Source organism: Neophocaena asiaeorientalis, unplaced genomic scaffold, assembly GCF_003031525.2.
Source record: "Neophocaena asiaeorientalis asiaeorientalis breed wild unplaced genomic scaffold, Neophocaena_asiaeorientalis_V1.1 scaffold37, whole genome shotgun sequence".
Lineage (NCBI taxonomy): Eukaryota > Metazoa > Chordata > Mammalia > Artiodactyla > Phocoenidae > Neophocaena > Neophocaena asiaeorientalis.
The window spans coordinates 2,464,538-2,485,342 of NW_020174269.1; the positions used below are offsets into that span (position 1 = coordinate 2,464,538).

General features: G+C 42.8%; 1 protein-coding gene across 2 annotated transcripts in view; it reads left to right on the forward strand.

Annotated features, from left to right (window-relative positions):
* The window catches only part of RASGRF2 (Ras protein specific guanine nucleotide releasing factor 2), a 235,745-nt gene that overhangs the window by 174,313 nt on the left and 40,627 nt on the right, over positions 1 to 20,805 (forward strand). For both annotated transcript variants that reach the window (XM_024755700.1, XM_024755701.1), the window contains exon 18: positions 5,377 to 5,483. In XM_024755700.1, coding sequence (XP_024611468.1) covers positions 5,377 to 5,483 — 107 coding nt within the window. The remainder of the gene's footprint in view (positions 1 to 5,376; positions 5,484 to 20,805) is intronic.

Below are 20,805 nucleotides of genomic sequence, written 5' to 3' on the forward strand. Positions count from 1 at the left end.
CACTTGTTAAGCTCCTAGCACAATGCCTGGCACAAAGAAACAATAAATATGAACGATCTTTCCATGCCAACAACCAGAGTGGAAATACACTTGTAATCCAAGTGCACAGAAATGTACAAACCAATTATATGATTTTGTACTGCACATGATTTTTTTTTTTTTTTTTTGCGGTACGCGGGCCTCTCACTGTTGTGGCCTCTCTCGCTGCGGAGCACAGGCTCTGGACGCACAGGCTCAGCGGCCATGGCTCACGGGCCCAGCCGCTCCGCGGTATGTGGGATCCTCCCGGACCGGGGCACGAACCCGTGTCCCCTGCATCGGCAGGCGGACTCTCAACCACTGCACCACCAGGGAAGCCCTGCACATGATTTTTAAAGAAAGATATCTACCGGACAAAGTAAAGCACATGGATAACATTGACGCTGTTGGAGAGATTGAGTCCCATTTGTATAAAGTGAAAAATTATTCATCACTGTTGTGGCATTTTTCTTGATTGCCTCACTGATATAGTCATTAAAGTGATCTCAGTGCATTCATTCAATAAGCCTAAATTTATTAAGACCTACAATGCCAGGTACTGGGGATAAAATTATTCACAATAAGAAACAGGTTCTAGAAACGTGGCTAAAGTAACCAATAGTTAGCATTTACTTTTCCTTCCAGGCAGCCCATCACCATGGACCACTGGCATCAATATTATCTCTGTGCTTTTTAGCTCTTCCTGGTTGTACCCTAACTTTCCTCACCAAGTCAGAGGATGGCCTAAAGATGCTTTGTTGGCATTAACAACAGCTCCATGGTCCACGTCTTGGCGATCTACTTTAGATGTTAAAATACCTTCCCATGTTCAAGAATTCCTTGTCTTTGATAGTTTGTCCTCAGCTCTAACTGGACAAGTCCGTAATCCACCTACATGTAATCTTATTTCCATCTCACCATTATTTTACTTGCCTCTTACAAAGTAGGCAGTGAAGTTAGCTAAGTATCACATCATTTGAAGTATAAAATGAAAAATTTCCTCCTTTTCTCTATTTTAAAATTTCCATGCCTCCCTCCCCACTACTTTATAGTATGTCCTGCTTGTGATAGATTTCAAATACATAGTCATCATGGCAATATGGTGGGAAAATGCCCTTTATTCAGATACATAGCATCTGCAGACACTTTCAAATAGTTTTCATTGGGAGTGCAGCAATTTTTGCTAAGAAAAATAACTGCTGAGTGCCCGTGTGCAAAGCTGAAGGGCCTACAAAGATGCCTGAGATAAAATGCTTTCACCAGGGAGTGTATAGTTTAATCAGAGAGATGTCGCATCTACCAATTGCTGTAAGGGAGAGAATGACTTACAAGGTGTCTGGGGGTAGGACCATAAAGTTGAATCTCATTCTTAAATTCACACATACGGTGATTTGGTTCTTATCACTTTTCCGGATGGCTTTGGTTGCCCAAATTAGCTTGTTTGACCAGTGCCTACAACTGAAAAAAAGACATGCATAAATTGGAAAGACAGGAATCTCGGGGTGACAGTATTCCAGATGTGTGATGTTAGTAAAACAAACTCTTTGGGTATCTGTGGAGTTTGGTTGTGCTGTGACACTTGACAAGCAAAAGATGTTTAAAGCTCCACAAAGATTTGCTCTTTGCTCTTCTAAAAAATGGCATAAGAACTTCTTGGGGGTAGATCCATGATTTTGGGACAGAATCCCTTCTACATGGATATTGCCACCAATTCGCTATATGGTTCACGTTTAAATTCAGAAATAAATATTGCCCAAGCAGCCTCCAGCTTAGATGGTAGTTTGCAATAAAGAGGAAATCTGGCGAGTTGCAGAAAATTGTTGCTCTGATCACAGAGCTTTAAAATCTGTGAAAAATGGGAATCTTTTTCACTGCTTGATCAACAGATGGAGGTCTTTGATCTTAGAAACACTCTGTCAATTCTATTTAAACCACCAATTTAGAAGTTCCCTAAACCAGATACATAAACTAGCTATCTGAGGGGCATACCTGCAGTAAATCCTGATAGATCAAGTTTTATTAACGGGGCTGCTGCTCACTCATTAACTGAAGTTGCCTTAACTGTGCTCTCATGTGCTCAGCTGATACGGATGGTCTTGCTGTAATATAGCACGTGGGTCCATGCTCCCAATCAGATAGCCAGTCTCCCCTCTTTCCTGTTTTCTACCTCTTTGTTTTTTTATATTTTTTAACATCTATATTGGAGTATAATTGCTTTACAGTGTTGTTAGTTTCTGCTGTATAACAAAGTGAATCAGCTATACATATACATGTATCCCCATATCTCCTCCCTCTTGTGTCTCCCTCGCACCCTCCCTATCCCACCCCTCTACGTGGTCACAAAGCACCGAGCTGATCTCCCTGTGCTATAGCTGCTTCGCACTAGCTATCTATTTTACATTTGGTAGTGTATATATGTCCATGCCACTCTCTCACTTCGTCCCAGCTTACCCTTCTCCCTCCCCATGTCCTCAAGTCCATTCTCTACATCTGCATCTTTATTCCTGTCCTGCCCCTAGGTTCTTCAGAACCTTTTTTTTTTTTTTTACATTCCATATATATGTGTTTGTTTTCTACCTCTTTAGCTCTTTGTACTGCATTTGGGTAATTTTCTCAGATGTGTTTTTCAGATCTCTTTACAGTTTACTCTTTATTCAACTGGGTCTAACCTGTATTTATTTATAATATCTATCTCTGTTTTAAATTTCAGCTTGTCTATTTGTCAACAGTAATTGAAAGAATAATTCCATTAATTTGAAGACATTTTATGTGATTCTTGTAAAATCTGACTTGAAATATTTTAAATTCTTTTCACATGTTTTCAGTTCCTACTTTTATATCTTTAGACTTTATAAACATCCTAATTTTAGGATATTTGAACTAGAACTATTGCATAGTTCTAGTTTGTGAAATTCTTGGTGGTGGGGGGGGGTGAGGGGGGGTGCTCCCGATCCCTTTGTCTACAGACCCTTGTTCATGGTGGATGGCTTGTGTGTTTTGTACTCTGTAATTGTGAGGTTTTCTTCAGAGGCCTTTCTTGTTGGTCATCCAGTATAGACTGAGGGCGAGCGTTTGTCTCTCCGGAGCAGTTTTGTGTGTGCTTTTGTCAGGGCCTCCGGAGTTATCACTGGCTGGGGCCAGCCAGTAGTGGTTCAATCTGGGCTTCGAACCTACATGAGGTGCACCTGTGGTTATCAGTTCTCAGGGAGCCTTTGTTTCACCCTCACTGAGATCCAGGCTAAGACAATCAAGTTTCTTAACTGTCTCCTTTTGCAGGTTGGAGAATTTCTTTTCCTAATCCTCTCTTGGGCAGAGGGGATGGTCTTTTGAGAGTTCCAACTTTATGTGGGAGTCTCAGTTCTAACTCTGGCACTCACACTTCCTGGGCCTTTGTCTCCTGAATCACGTGGATTTACAATCCACATCTCCTGTTACCAAGACTGGTAAACTGCTCTCCTCTTAAGGCAGACAGCAATAATTCAGAGGCTTAGTTCTGGTTTTCAGATCTCTCTGTGTGTTTGACCCTGGAAAATTCCTTATTTTCTTGAGAACTCAGCTGTGCATTTTAAAAGATATTTATTATATTTTACCCAGAATTTCTAAGCTTCTAATAGCAAAAGGTTTTTTCAGGATATCTAGTCTGCCAAGAGCACATCATCATCCTCTGACAGTGTCTGCTAGTGGGTGGAATATGCCTGTCTACAGTCAAAGAGGAGTATGGAGAAGGGGCCCCTGCCCTTTAGAAGCTCATGGACTTTTTTGTCTAACTCATTCATAGGTTCTGATGACTGTTCGTTCAGTCTTTCACTGAATCATCCTTACATTTGTAGCATATTCAAGTAAATAGTTAGTTCCTACTATCCAAGCTTTTGTTCATTTATTCAGCAAATGTATATTGTGTCCAGCATCTGCTACATGCCGCATATGTGCCCATGCTCAGCAAAAACATATCTGATCCTTATCTTCATGGAGGATGCAAATAATCACATAAATAAATGCAAAATTGCAAATGTAGCAAGTGTCAGAAAGTAAATGTGCATGTTGCTGTGAGATGTGCAATGGGGGATTTACCCAGCTCAAGCCAGAAAGGGCTCGTTTGGGGAAGTGACATAAGAGTGGCTTTCACTGAGTGAAAGACTGTATATGCAAAGGCGCTGGGTTGAGGATGACGGGCTGAAAGAAGGGTGGTTAAATGGAAGAGGAAATAGAAGAATGTGGTCTCAGAAAAGGCTGAGAGGGAGCTAAGAGGCAAACCATGGAAGATGTTGTAGGCTGTGTGAAGGAGTTTTGTATTTATCCTGAGTCATTGAAGGGCTTTAAACAGGGGAATGACACATCTAATATGCCCTTTGGAAGATCTTTCTGACTTCAGAAAAGAGAACAGGTTTGAGGGGGCAGGAGTGACAATGAAACTAGTTAGGAGGCTGTTGTCAGTGGACTAGATAATAATTGCTGGAGCTCGATGCCAGTTTTGGCTTTGTGGATATGACGACATGGACAGATTTGAGATTTATTTTGCAGGTGAAATTATCAGGGAGAAGAAGAGAGATGGCCTAAGAACAATTCCAAAGTTTCAGGCTTATGTAACTGGATGGCTGATGGTGTTCCTTTACTGAGATGGGGAACACTGGAAAAGGACAAGGTTTGGTGGAAAGGCCATCGGTTTTTATTTTGTACATATCAAGTTTGAGGTTTTTGAAGCATCTAAGAGGAAAATATCAAGAGGCAGTTGGATATATGGGTCTAGAGTTCGGAGAAGACATCTTGGGACATAAATATGTGAGTAATTTTTTATAGGTGATCATTAGATGAGATTTCCTATGGAGAGATGATAGATATCCCTTGAATATAGAGACATGGAGGTTATTGGTGACTTTAATAAGCTCCCACTATTTTCTCAAGTGCCATTCTAAATGGTTAACATGCACTAACTTAATCTCCAAACGAGTCTCTGAGGTTGGTACACTCATCCCACGCAGGACATGAGGAAACGGGTCACCAAAGAGGAGCCATAACTTACATAGTAGGAGAACAGGGATTTGAACCCAGACAATCTGGCTGTGGAGTTCATGTTCTTAACCACTATGCTATACTGCTTCTCAATACGTGGGTGCACAAGAAAGTATTTGTATCATCTGTGAGCCAAGGCTCATCCATCTACAGATATTGAAAATGTTTGTGGTTATATAATGCCTTTGGAGCAAAAGTATAAGCTAATGTTGTTTCAAGTACTTGCTCCTCTGCCAAGATGTGTCATTTGTGAGTTTCATTAACCAATGTCCCAAAATAAGTGACCTTTTCCAGGTCCCTGGGGAGTGGCTTTAACTACATCATGTGTGTGTTTCTTTTCCTCCTAAGGATTTAACAACACCGAGAGAACATGTGACAAAGAGTTTATCATACGTAGAACAGCCACCAATCGCGTACTGAACGTCCTCCGTCACTGGGTCTCAAAGCACGCACAGGTAATTCAGTGGCCTCGGTAATTACTTTCAAGGATTTGTTTTAAAACCAACTTTTTAAGTCATTACAACGCCTTCTGATTCTCTGGAGTTGGAGTCTGAAACCTTGAAATTGGAACATAGGAAAGGAAGAAGCTGGAGGGTGGGCATACAGATCGAAGCAAACAAACGTGTAGTGCTAACATCTGCTGTTTCAGATCTGCAAAGGGCACAACACAAGAGGTCAAGCAGGGCTGCCCTCTGCCCTCATCTCTCAGGCAACAGCACCCACTGCGGACACTAGAGCTGTGGCAGGGCCACTGTCCCCTGCCACCTGGGAGCACTGTTCACAGGGCCCTCTCCGTAAGTGGAGTTGGCTCAGCTGGGGTGGTACCTCTTGGAAGTAAACAGCAGGTGCCCCTAGAAGTAAGCAGCATTCTGGTACCAGACACTCTGGCGTCTGGTCAGGGAGTGTTTTCTCAGCCCAATTCAGAAGATACTTTGCCTCATGCCCTTTGATGTTTTGGTTTCTAGAACAGTTGTCTCTTGAACAATGTGATGGTTAGGAGTACCAGCCCCTGCACAGTGGAAAATTTGCATATAACTTATGGTTGGCTCTCTGCACCCATGGTCATGTGATATATGTGGTTCTTCCATATCTGAGGATTCAACCAACTGCAGATTGTGTAGTACCGTAGAACTTACTCTTGAAAACCATCCACATACAAGTGGACCCATGCAGTTCAAATCTGTGTTGTTCAAGAGTCTAATGTACTCTGTTTTTAAATTGCATCACGCTGACAGGACACCTGCTTGTTATCTATTTGTGTGTTTTCAGTGCAAGTTTATAGAATTTATATGGATTTCACCATCTCACAAAATAAAGCAAGGGCCCCCTTTGCCTCATTGATTCAAGGCATGAATTGTGCCAAACGATGCCCCCACGGCCAAATAAAGGGTGGGCCCTCCTGGACACTGGCTGGCTAGCACCCAGCAAGGAGAGTTTGAGAGAGAGAAGGGGGCCCTTCATGGCTCAGATCAGAACACGGGAAACATAAAATGTGAGTTAGCTAATGAGTAGAGAAAAAGAAAAAATGTAAGAAATTCCCATGGCTCACTTCATCATATTCTCAGAGGTCTACCGCCTGGCCCTTGGTAATGACCGTTCATCAGAGAGAGTCACATGAGGGCCAGGCTTCTGAAACCCCTCTGGCAAGACAATTCACTAATTGGAAAAAGTGGGATTTGGACCTCACCACCAGTTAGCCTGTGACAACTCTTAAATACTAATTAAAATAAAAACGAAGACAGCACATTAAGTAAAGTATGTAAACATTTCATCTTACACATCTTTAGTCAATAAAAATGGATCCCGTATGACCCAAATTCTGAGAACCATCCTGAGCTCATTGAAATGTCTAGTCTCTCTTTTCCACAGTCTCAGTGAGCTGCTTTGAATCCCTTTTGCCTCATTGCAGATAAAACATGAGAGTGATGTTTCTCCTGCACCTGACTGTCCATCCCATCATCTCTAGTTTTTGACTCAGAGTTTTGGCTTCTGATTCCTGGATCTGACAGCGGCTTAGAGATGCAGAGTAGCTTCAATAGACAAAATTGAACAGATGCTAATTTGCTCTCTTCCCCTGTCACAGCTTGGCCCCTGCAAGTTCATGCCAAGACTCAAAGTCACAGCCCCGGTTTCCCTGGCCCCAGCTCCCTCCTCTCCTCCACATCTTCCCTCAGGAGCTCTAACCCTGCTTCCCCATCAGCTTCACTTTCCTTTTATCAATCCCCAGTGCCCTCTTTTTCTTTTTTTATAAATTTATGTACTTATTTGTTTTTATTCTTGGCTGCGTTGGGTCTTCGTTTCTGTGCGCGGGCTCCCTCCAGTTGCCGTGAGCGGGGGCCACTCCTCGCCACGGTGCATGGGCCTCTCATCACAGTGGGCCTCTCCCGCTGCAGAGCATGGGCTCCAGGTGCACGGGCCTCAGCAGTTGCGGTATGTGGGCTCAGTAGTTGTGGCTCACAGGCTCAGTAGTTGTGGCCCATGGGCTTAGCTGCTCCATGGCATGTGGGATTCTCCTGGATGAGGGCTCGAACCCATGTCCCCCGCATTGGAAGATGGACTCTTAACTGCTGCACCACCAGGGAAGCCCAGTGCCCTTTTTTTCTAATCTCAACAGGGATCCCTCACAATTCACGTATAACTCTTATAGTAGCTGGAAAAGTACCACAAATCAAATTACAGTAGGCTAGGGTTATTTTACTTTTGGTAAAGAGAATTCATAGATGGGAAGAGATTGGTGTGCTGAATCCGTCACTCATAATTAAGAGATTTAGAGCAAAACGTTATCATCTGATTTGATAGCTACCTTGTACACGCATGTATACATGTGTGCATACAGGCAATATCAAGTTGAATAGCACCAAGCCATTGGAATAGAAAATGGATTGATGTGAAAGCAAGAGTCTCTTTATTCAGATTGTCCTGGTGGCCTTTAGTTCTAATCCAGAAAGCCCCTAGGTGTGGTCTTTTGTTTGGACAATTCAGATACTCTGCAGCCTGTGACTTCAGATGTGCTCACACATGGGTAAGCGCTTTGTAATCAGTTCCCATTAGGGGACCACAGCTTCCCAGACCCTGTCCACATCGGGGGGTACATCGCTACATGTGTGGATGGTACAGATTGCTCAGGCATCCAGTCTTTTCTCTTGTCAGGATTACGGTATAAAATTTAGACCCCGACGTGCCAGAGGCAGTTCTTACCACTCACTCATTTGTCTTTTCTTACCTTCCCTGCATGAGTGAGTGGATTGTGGGGATCTGTGGTTAGTGTTCGATTGTCCTGGTATAACTTCATCATGTGCACAGCCTGTCACCTTTCCTCATTCAGCCGAGTTCTCCATCATCCTCTGGGTTAGCGCGTGAGGTGCAGGGTGTTTCTGTAACATTTCTGCTTTTTGGCAAGTGCTTTAGGACTTTCTTTGCTGGTGTCAGTGTCGAGGTCTCCTTTCCTCCCTTTACTGATTTGCTTTAGGCTTGACTTGAGCCCAGGTCTGTCCATTCCAAAGCCAGAGTGCTTTTAATTACACCTCATGGCCTGGATCCAAAGTTTAGACTTTAGGTTTCACTTGCAAGTTGGTAAACTACATTTACAAGAGAAGTTGCTATTTGACTATTTGGGGAAAGTCAGTGCTTTCCTTTTAATTCTCTCTTCTGAATTTTGAAGGGCAGTAAGAGCATAGCACCATTATAGAGTTTCATATGGATTTTAAACAAAACCTTTATTTATCCCACTGGCATTACAAGTAAAATGTAATTAAATTCAATTTTAATTACATTTTATTTTAACTGTAATTAAAATTAAAATGTACTCTTTCTCCAAATTCATTACATTTCCTATGTGACCATTATAGAGACCAGACCAGTCCTGACCTCTTAATGGAGAGCAGGATCAGTTTAGTGGGTTGTTAGCAAGAGCAGGTCTGGATTCGTAAATAGTTCCAGTGGACAGAGCTGGTTCAGCTCACCGTCCTAGAGGCCCCATTGTGTGCCCAGCGTCTCCTCTCACCACTGTGGCACAGCCCCAGCCAGGTGAGTTAGAGGAGGTGCGAGCGCGGCCCCTGACTTGAGGGACCCTAAGCAGGGTGACCACCATGGTGCTTAAAGAAGGATTAACAGCACAGCTTGATGCCTTTATTCAGGTTTATCTAAAGGTCTCTACTCTTCCAAAGGCAACGTCCAGCTGTGACATGAGACTGCTGGTCTGAAAACTTGGGCTATAATCTGACTCTGCCAGGTCGTCTTTGGTTTTCACATCACAAATGAACAGGCTGGGACAAGAGGGGTTTTGTTATCTGATTCATTCAGTATCAGTTGAGTCCATTTAAGGAAGAATGTAGCATTATTGTGGCTACCTGAAGTAGTAGCTTCTAAAACACTGAGTAGGGAGTTGTACTCATTTCACAAAGCAGTGCAGCATGCTGACAATTGCATTTTTTCTCACATGGTAGACTAAGTAGGGACACCATTGCAATTTGTAGAAAACAGGAAAGCCACAGCGAAACAAGGTGTAAATCTGTCTCCAAATGATCTAGAAAATCGAGTCTCCTACAAAGTATTGGATATCATGCATTTATTTCTCATTTCTCATCAAAGGTAACTAATATCGGCAGATACTACCTTGAACTTATTTCAGGAGAAATAAAGAGCTGCAGAAGTATGGGTGTCGGTTCTCCAGAGATATAAAATTTCCCTAGGATGTCACCTTCAACTGTCCCCATGCCCCCAGAGGTAGTGCTAGAATGCCATTTCTTCTCCTGGAATCTTCTAGCCTTTTCTTTAGTATTTGGTAAAGCTAAGATGTTTTATTTTTTTCCTGATTCTAAAAATTTTCATCTGTGAACATACTCTGACCTGATTGCTCCTCATTTTGTAGTGCTTTTTCACTCATTTTTTTCCTTCCCTGTTGAAAGTGAAACCACAAGGCCGAGCTGAGTTTCTCCCATATGCCTTGTCTATGCATCGCAGCCCAGAGTCGGGGAGGACCTGTGTTTTTCTTCCAGCTCCGCCATTATATCTTCTCTGGGGCCCTGAGCTGGTCACTCAGTCTCTCTGGGCGCTAATTTCCCCCTCTAAAAAAGAGAACAACCATCCCTGTTTTACCGCACCTAAGGATGTGGTGAGAATTAAAGGTGACGTTGGATTAAGAAGCAAGAAGGATGTAAAGTACAACATAGGTGCCTATGACTATACCCCTTCCAGCTGAGGCCAGGAGAGATACACACTTCCTCTCCCTCCAACCAGCCTGGAAGCTCCGTCCAGACAAGGATCTTTGTATCTCCTTTCACTGGCTCCGCAATGCTGACTACGTGGTAGAGGTCCAGTAATAGTTGTTGAGTTTATATTTTAATGTTGCTGTTGTTCATTCTCTCCAGGAAGTCATTTTCTAGCCTTTAAAGTTTCCAAAGTCAGCCAAGACAGAGACTACAACCACTAGTGGACCAGAAATCAGAGCTGTGTGTAGAGAGACTCTGAGTAAAGGAAGTGTTTTCACTAGGTGTCCAGACCCTTCTTAAGGGTGTCCTGCTGGACAGCCTTACATGGCATTCACACAATTCCAAGGTGTCTGTATATTTCAGGACTGTAGAGCTTTCTAAAAAAATTTTTTAATTGAAGTATAGTTAATGTACAATATTTTTTTTTTTTTTTTTGGTGGTACCAGACCGGGGCACAAACCCGTGTCCCCTGCCTCGGCAGGTGGACTCTCAACCACTGCGCCACCAGGGAAGCCCAATGTACAATATTTTATAAGTTACAGGTGTACAATATAGTGAGTCACAATTTTTAAAGGTTATACTCTATAGCTATTATAAAATATTGGCTATATTGCCCCATGTTGTACAAAATATCCTTATAGCATATTTTATACACAGTGGTTTGTACCTCTTAGCCCCTTACCCCTATATGGCCCCCCCCTTCCCTCTCCCTACTGGTAACTACTGGGGTAGTCTCTATATCTGTGAGTCTGCTTCTTTTGTGTTGTATTCATTAGTTGTTGTATTTTTTAGTTTCCACATATAAGTGATATCATACAGTATTTGTCTTTCTCTGTCTGACTTATTTCACTTAGTCTAATACCCTCCAAGTCCATCCATGTTGCTACAAATGGCAAAATTTCATTCTTTTTTATGGCTAATATTCCATTGTATATATATGTGTGTGTGTGTGTGTATGTGTGTGTGTGTGTGTGTATCTCACATCTTCTTTATCCATTCATCTGTTGATGGACATTAAGTTGCTTCCATATCTTGGCAATTGCAAATAATACTGCTATGAACATTGGGGTGCATGTATATTTTTGAATTAGCGTTTCTGCTTGTGTCCTCTGTGCACAGCCAGGGAGGGACTTGGAGGCTGGCTATAAACAGCTCAGATCTACACTCAAGTCTCTGTGGAAGGTCTCGTATGTATAATCTACAGCAATTTTGATTTTCCTGAGTTGTCTTATTGATCAACTAATTCTGAAAAAATTCTCTGTCCACTTGTTTGTGGGATTTTACAGACCATGGAATGGCACTGATAAAGGAGCCTCCAGCTGTGTCCACAGGTTACGATTTGCTTCATCAGACAAGGGATACCATCTGAATGACAAGTGGCTGAGAATGAAACAGTCATTTATTTTCTTAATTCTAGGCTAAAGGAAATTAGCCTACATGTTTTAAAAGTGTAAGGTCAGGGCTTCCCTGGTGGCGCAGTGGTTGAGAGTCCGCCTGCCGATGCAGCGGACACGGGTTCGTGCCCCGGTCCGGGAAGATCCCACATGCCGCGGAGCGGCTGGGCCCATGAGCCATGGCCGCTAAGCCTGAGCGTCCGGAGCCTGTGCTCCGCAACGGGAGAGGCCGCAACAGTGAGAGGCCCGCGTAAAAAAAAAAAAAAAAAAAAAAAAGTGTAAGGTCAGACTGAAATGGCCTACTTACCTAAAAATCTTCTTCCCAAAGGAATTTATGGAGGGAATATTGCTACTCCCTTTTCAGTTTTCTCACCTCCTTCATTCATTTACTAATAAGAACTGAGCCCCAGAGTGTGCCAGACACTGGGGTAGACGTGAGCATGAGCAAAACCCAGACACTGACTGAGTCGGGGTAACAGGCCTTAAGTCCCCAGCAGAGAGGTCTCCAAAAATCCCACCAAGTGCCACAAAAGGAGGAGCTGGCCACTGTCCCATCCACCACATCCAGTGGGAACCAGCGCCAGGCTCCACCTGCTCCAGAACATCAGGTTACCTTCCTTCCCTGGAAGGTCAAAGTGTTAGCAAGAAAGCAGAGAGGAGGTCGTGGAGAGAGAAGAAGGGGCCTCCCATGTGGGCTTCTAGGCTTGAGGCAGGCCAGGCAGAGGCAGGAGGGAAATGGCTTATTCTGGACTGAAATGGATCTTGGATTAATATATTGGATTGGACATTCTGATTGAAGAGATTGTTCTTGTAAGTAAAGCTTCTGGATGACTTTAGTGCCCGCCCTAAAGGGTGGGGAAGGATGGCCTACAGAGCAATTTAATGAGATCTATGAAAAATAGTACCACCGCCTGATTATTTCATTATTGTTCATGGACAGGAAGTATAGGTCGCCTTGGCAAGAGTAATTTCACAGACTTTATCAAAATAACTCAACTCTTATGTTTCTAACTCACTTCAGTCCTCTTATCTTCATTGTATGATGGACCAAGAGCATATTTAGCTGCTGATGAAGAACTCCTAGTTTATATGCTTTTTTGCATTTTATTGAGATATTACAGACTTCAAGTAAAGGGCCCTGAACATGGGTATAACTCAATGACTTTTTACCTATGAACACACCTGTACAACTCCCACCCTGAGCAAGAAATGGAACATTTCTGGCACTGGAGAAGCACCTCCCAGTCAAATGTCTCTCTTGCTGGGCATTGCTCAGTTTTCTGTTACTTTTAGTATTGTTCTTATTGATATTATATACTTGTTATATATCAGGATTAAGCCCTTTATCTGCCAATTACATTCATTTCCCCCAGTTTGTTCTTTTTAAAAAAATTTTTATAGTTGATTTACAATGTTGTGTTAATTTCTGCTGTACAGCAAAGTGATTCAGTTATACGTATATTGAGTTGGCCATAAAGTTCATTTGGGTTTTTCTGTAACTTTTGGCCACCCCAATATATACATTCTTTTTTATATTCTTTTCCATTATGGTTTATCACAGGATATTAAATATAGTTCCCTGTGCTATACAGTAGGACCTTGTTGTTTACCCATTCTATATATAATAGTTTGCATCTGCTAACCCCAAATTCCCAATCCATCCCTCTCCCACCTCCCCTCCCTCTTGGCAACCACAAATTTGTTCTCTATGTCTGTGAATCTGTTTCTGTTTTGTAGATAGGTTCATTTGTGTCACATTTTAGATTCCACATATAAATGATATCATATGGTATTTGTCTTTCTGACTTACTTCACTTAGTATGATAATCTCTAGGTTCATCCATGTTGCTATAAATGGCATTATTTCATTCTTTTTTATGGCTGAGTCATATTCCTGTGTGTGTGTGTGTATACATATACATATATATATATATATATATACCACATCTTCTTCATTCATAAATGTCGATGGACATTTAGGTTGCTTCCATGTCTCGGCTATTATGAATAGTGCTTCTATTAACATAGGGGTGCATGTATCTTTTAGAATTATAATTTTGTCCAGGTATATGCCCAGGAGTGGGATTACTGGATCATTCGGCAGCTCTATTTTTAGTTTTTTGAGGAACCTCCATACTGTTTTCCACAGTGGCTGTACCAACTTACATTCCCACTAACAGTGTAGGAGGGTTCCCTTTTCTCCCTCTCCAGCATTTATCTGTAGACTTTTCAATGATAGCCATTCTGACAGGTGTGAGGTGACACCTCATTGTAGTTTTGATTTGCATTTCTCTAATAATTAGCAATTTTGAGCATCTTTTCATGTGTCTATTGACCATCTGTATGTCTTCTTTGGAGAAATGTCTATTTAGGTCTTCTACCAGTTTTTCGACTGGGTTGTTTTTTTGTTGTTGAGTTGTATGAGCTGTTTGCGTATTTTGGAAATTAAGCCCTCGTCAGTCGCATCATTTGCAAATATTTTCTACCAGTCCGTAGGTTGTCTTTTCGTTTTGTTTATGGTTTCCTTAACTGTGCAAAAGCTTGTAAGTTTGATTAGGTCCCATTTGTTTATTTTTGCTTTTATTTCTATTACCTCCCCCAGTTTTTTCTTTTGCTTTTAACATTGTGTATGATACTTTTAAAATTTATATTCATAAGGGTGTAAGTATGTATGCATTTATAAGAGGGTTTTATATATACTTTATCATAGAAATATATACACACATATACACATACTCACACAGACTCTATTAGTCTTTTATTAAAAAATATATTCTATAATGCTATTTGTATGCTATTGTATATTAGCTGCATGGTAGGGTATAAAAATAGGTCAACTTAAAAGGAGGCAATTATGAGGTGACAGTGTCACTTTATAGTCATTCTTACTTGTATCCTTTACAAACTAGATTAACTACCATACATGTATCAAGGAAAGGACAAAGAAAGGACAAACCTAGTAAATTTTTATCATCCGCAATTGATTGTCAGAGTGAGAGAGTGCTTAGGGAAAACAACAGCTTTCAAAAACTCTAATATGAAGCCTATTGTATTTGAGTAGCCCAAAATAATCTTTTAAACAGAAAATAAATATTATTATATAACCTGAAAAAATATATTCTATAATACTTTCTGAACACAATTAACAAATAAATGTCGTTTGGGGTATAAAACAGGAATTAGCAGCCCTCACAGCCCCACTCTGTAGTCACTTAGAGCAGCAGAGGTGAAAGTTCTTACGCCTCCAAAAATCCTAGTAGGAGCTGAACCCAGGCCGTCTGTCCATGTTCCATGGATCCCGAGCAGAGGGGCCTTCAGAATCTTGTTGGAAAAGCAGGATGATGTGGGTAAGAGCACAGGCTTCAGAGTCAGAGTTGCCTGGATTGAAACCCTGCCCTATCGTGTGTCAGCTCTGTGGCTGAGCAGACTGTTTAGCTCCCCCAGGCCTCCATTTCTTCTTCTATAAAGTGGGGATGGTACTACTTACTCCTTGTGGTTGTGAGGGGTTACGGAAGGTAACTCCTGTTAGAGTAACTGTTCTAGGTGGATGCTCAGAACACTACAGATGGCTGCTCTTGGTAGAGCCCTGTGAGGGTGCATCTGGGCTGAACCCAGGCTTTCAGACAAAATGCCATTACCCCTATTTGACCAGTGAAGCCGTTAGGTCTCAGGGAGTTTTGATCAGCGCTGCCCAGTGAACTTTCTACAGTGGTGGAAATGTTTTACGTGCGTAGCATCCAGAGTAGTAGCCTCTGGCCCCGAATGACTAGTGGCTACAGAATAACAAGCACAGTTCCAGGCCGCTCAGAAGTTCAACAGTGAGCCAGACCCAGCTCTGATGTCTGGCTCAGAATTCTTTCCACACTCCCCTGCAGTGCCCCGTTCCTCAGAAGCAGGAACCTGGTGGATGGTCCCTGCTATGGCCCCAATGAGCCTGCTGAAGAGGGACACACCCATACTGGGCTTATGTAGACAAAAGCAAAACCTTTATGTAACATTGGTGTTGGGGTTATAAATCTGACAGAGAGGATGATGGCTTTTTCCCAGTAAGAAAGTACAATGAGCATCCTTAGGCTTGGTTTGGGCCTGCAGCCCCAGGCCAGCGGCACAGTGAGAACATGCCCTGTTGACTTATTGAGGCAGAAAAGTGGGTGCTGCTGTGATGGCCAGTGCTTAGTATGTTCAAAGACCTCAGGGATCAGGGTGTCCTAAAATGGGAGTTTATCATTTCATCTCCTGTTTCTTATTTTGACAGATGACAGGGGGCCCTTTTAAATTTTTTAATTTGTTGACATTGCTTAGTAAAACACAAAATCCAGCATCAGATTAAAGCACTAAGTTCAGATTTATCCTTTGCTGCAAATCTGAAACAGAGGTTGGGCCAGGACAAGCACAGTACAGACTTTTGTTGTGGGCGGGAGAATGAAATGCATAAAAAAGAACCAACTACTGAGCTCCCATCGCCTCGACGGACAGCTCTCCGCCTGCTTCCAGCCCTGTCCTCTCCTCTCCTCGGGCTCAGCCCCCTTCTTGTCTATACTCACTCCTACCAGTCTGCCATGGAGGACTTGCCCTGTCCACATTCACTGCCTAGTGTCTGCTCTTGGGCCACAGATCTTCTTTCCACTCACAAGGCAGCCTTCGGAGTAGGGTTGCCTGACCTTGGAGCTCTCTCAGGAGAAAGAGTGCTTCCCTGTCCACAGTACTGTCTGCCACACGTGGGTGCTTCCTGACCTCACACTCCTGAAGATGCCCAGAACTTTACAAACGCCCCATTCCCGAATCCTCACCACAGCTGGATGAGATTTCCCAATGTCCACTCCCAGGGGAGATGTGTCCCTGGCACGAGCTGGGAGGAGAGGTGATGGGATTCCAGGCAAATGATCTCTGGGCCAGCCTGAGGTTTGAGATTGTCTTAGTTACAATATGGGACATACCATCCTTTACGGGAAATTGAAAACCTAACCCCCCACCTAGAAGGCAGTTTCCTCTCTGAGGGATGCATTCTGAATGACAGACTTCCAGTGTTTTCAAAACATTCTTTAACAATACTGTATTGTTAAAGCAGTCTTCAAATACTAAGTCCTTTACTCCTCACTCCAGCCTTTTGAGAGAGGGAAGGTATAATCCCAGCTTTGTAGGTGGGGAAACTGAAGGCTGCAGATGAAACAGCTTGCCCAAGATGATGCAGGTGGCAAGTGGCAGAACCAGGTTTCGCACCCGGGCTGCTGGCTGCCCAGCTCAGGCTCTTAACCAACAATCTCACAGCCTCGCCATCTCTCCAGCCAATGCTTGGGATGCAAACCACTCAAAATGTAAAGTAAAAAGCTACTTCTGACTCAAAACAGTGAGCGTATCTTTGTTAGCACTGACACTGCTTCCCCTCTCTAAGTCTTCTCTTAGAAAAGTTACTTTCATCCTAGACTCTGTGTCACTTAGACAAAGGATTTGTATTTGCTAAAGGTTGATGGGGGGCAGAGCCCTTTCTTTCTCCCTTCCAGAAACCACTGCAGTGCCTCCTGCATTCAGACAGCGATTAGCAGGCTCCTGTGTACCAGTCTCCACCGGTCACTGGCCAGGGCAGGAGTTGGGGCTGGTGCTGTCCACGGTCACAGGTCAGAAAACCCCCGCTATTCTCCAGGCCTCGGGACCCCAGACAGTCTCCCACTATCCCAGGTGGATCGGGATGCAGCCCCACCGCTCAGGGGCCCCTAAGTACAAGGAGCTTCTGGGCCTTCCCCTGCCAGTGGGTTCTTGCAGCGGGGCGGGGGGGATGCCGGAAACAAGAAGAGAGAATTCAGTCACAATGTGAGATGCTGGCAGCTATGAAAAATTTATTTTTAATGATAAATTAGTCATCTACTGCTTCAACCTTGCAAATGCTTTTATAAAAATCAACAAATGGGAATATAATCCGTGGGCCACATACTTTTTATATTAGCCTCGTCCTTATTAATTGGTCCCCATTTGCTTCTAGCTGTCCACACCAACACCGTTGACCTCTGAATGTCTAAGCTATGAAATCTCAAACATCCACCAGGTACAAACCAGCGTTTGTTCACAAGCTCAGACTTCCCACGAAGGCAGCCAAAATGAAATAGGAAATGCTGTCTTCAGTTTAATCAGGACAGCAACTTAAAGTCCTTTCGGCTCCTGCTGATTTCCTGGACACATAGCTGGTACTCATTTTCACCTATGTGTTGTTTTTGACATTGTTCTCTCCTCTGCTCAGAAGAGCATCACATTTCACTTTAATTTCTGGGTCAAAAAGGACTCACGTGAGGAGAGAAATCTGGAAACCTGAATTCTAGTCTGGATTCCAGTATGTGCTGACTGTAAATTTGTAAAATTGGCCTAATGATCTGTATGGGGTTCTTCTGCAGAAAAGAATGATTTGTCAAATTGCTCTAGAAAATATATAAGAAGCTATTATCTGATAAATATGGGTTCTCTTTATTATTTTTTTTTTTAATCTTGAAGACAGATCCTAACTCTTTTTCTCTGGTCCAAGCAAACAACCAAGTAAGAAGATCCTAGTTCCTTGAACTGCTTACCAGAGCTTTTTCTTATCTTTTACGCATCCCTGTTGTTATCCTTTAAACTCTCCTTAAGCTTTCCATGCTTGTCTTTTAAAAAATGCTTGGCAATGGGGCTTCCCTGGTGGCACAGTGGTTGAGAGTCCACCTGCCGATGCAGGGGACATGGGTTCGTGCCCCGGTCCGGGAAGATCCCACATGCCGCAGAGCGGCTGGGCCCGTGAGCCATGGCCGCTGAGCCTGCATGTCCGGAGCCTCTGCTCCGCAACAGGAGAGGCCACAACAGTGAGAGGCCCGCGTACTGGAAAAAAAAAAAAAAATGCTTGGCAAGACATTTACAACAGGATTTATTCAAGTCAGTGTGAAATAGAATTAAGAGTTTAAGAAGCCAGCGTCTTAAATGGAACTTATTTTCAGTTTCCATTAGTTGCTGAGACAGAAATTTAGTTTTCCCTTTAGAACTAGTGGGATTCTTTAACCTTTTGTGGATGAAGTTTATTGACAGAGAAAATGTGGAGACGCACACATGGGATTTTATGTACTTTGATAGCTTCTTATCTCTGCTGTAAGAGTTTTCTGATGAAAGTGCCACAGGGGGGTCCTCATTTTTCCCAGTTTGCATTCTGCATGCTCATAATCACTCTTGGACCTTGGAAGCGTTTCTGGAGACCATGGCGTGCAGTCGAGTCCTCAGGACTAGCAACCCTCCATCACTTTAAGTCACCTTAGGACTCCAAGGAGCCCGCTTAACATTGTTACATCAAATTTTTTTTTTTTTTTGCGGTACGCGGGCCTCTCACTGTTGTGGCCTCTCCTGTTGCAGAGCACAGGCTCCGGATGCGCAGGCCCAGCGGCCATGGCTCATGGGCCCAGCCGCTCCGTGGCATGTGGGATCTTCCCGGACCGGGGCACAAACCCGTGTCCCCTGCATCGGCAGGCGGACTCTCAACCACTGTGCCACCAGGGAAGCCCTACATCAAATTTTTCATTCGGGTCTAAGCTTTTGTCTCACCTGCTGCCATTTTCTCTGTGTTTCTCTCCTCTCCACTCTGCTCCAAGTCTGTCACCAACCTATATTTCATCTCCTGGTATAAAGTTTCTCTCTGGATGGATGTCAAAGGTTCTAATTCTACCACATTCCTATGACTCTGAGTCTCTTCTCTGTGGGGGAAACCGACCAGCTGTTTATCAGTTTTTTCCCCTCATGAATCCAGGAAGGGAGAACAAAGCATAGCTTAGAGAACACATTCTAGCATTTTCCTAAAGCTTTTATTCGAGTTAAATTTTCTTGGCATGTGGCATTAATTAACTAAGAAGGTTATAAAATCAGGATTAAAATCAGGTCCTTCATTGACATATATACACTACCAAATGTAAAATCGATAGCTACTGGGAAGCAGCCACATAGCATAGGGAGATCAGCTCCGTGCTTTGTGACCACCTAGAGGGGTGGATAAGGGAGGGTGGGAGGGAGACACAAGAGGGAGGAAATATGGGGATATATGTATATGTATAGCTGATTCACTTTATGAAGCAGAAACGAACACACCATTGTAAGGCAATTATACTCCAATAAAAATGTTTAAAAAAAAAAAAAAACCCAAACAAACAAAAAAACCCCAGGCCCTTCCAAACTTTTCTTTCTCCCTCCAATCCTTGCCATAGTCTTGAAAGCTACAATCCATATCAATTAACCACCTATCTAGAAACCAATGGAAAACACAGCATGTGGAAAAATTCTCTTTTTTTCTGATAAATGCTTTTTAAACAGGCTGATTCTCTTTTGAACCTTAAATATGTAAGCTTGGGAGCTATCTGATTTCAAGGTAGGGCAATATTTAAAATTCTTATACACACAGCTCTTCAGGTCTAGAGGCTGAATTTTAGCAAGTCATTCACGTCCAGAGCCATTTATTACAAAATGATCAAACAAATGATTTTCTGCATGGCTTTTTCCTTCTCTCTGAGTTGGTGTCATTCATTGCCATTTGCCTCTTCCCAGTTATTTTTGTTCTGACATAGCTTCCACACTTTGCATTGTGCCTTCTCCTCGTAGCCTCCCACTTCACATCTGCTAAACTAATTTCCCAAAGTGCCAGTTTAAGAAGAATTAGGTAGCTTATTACCACTTGTCTCAAAGTTAAGAACCCTTCCCAGGAACTTTTATCCATTCATCCAACAAATATTGGAGGGCCCACCAGGAGCACCCGTGCTTACCAAATTTGGGGTTTAATTATATCTGGACTTTACTACCTTTTCCTGGTACATAATAAGCTCCTACATGATGGTGAGGCACACATTTCCTATATATCCTGTCCCTCTTTGAAGATTCTAAATCTTATGGGTAATTAGTAACTAGTAAGTGTTGAACAGGTATTGGAAGGTTTAGAATTACTATGGTATTGCTCTGTAGGGTTTCCTTCCAAACTTAATGCCCTTCCTTAAAATTTTCAGTTAGGCTGTTCTTTTCTTTTTTTTTTTTAAATGATTTTTTTGATGTGGATCATATTTTTTTAAGTCTTCATTGATTTTGTTACAATATTGCTTCTGTTTTATGATTTGGATTTTTGGCCACAAGGCATGTGGGACCCTAGCTTCCCAACCAAGGATCGAACCCGCACCCCATGCATTGGAAGG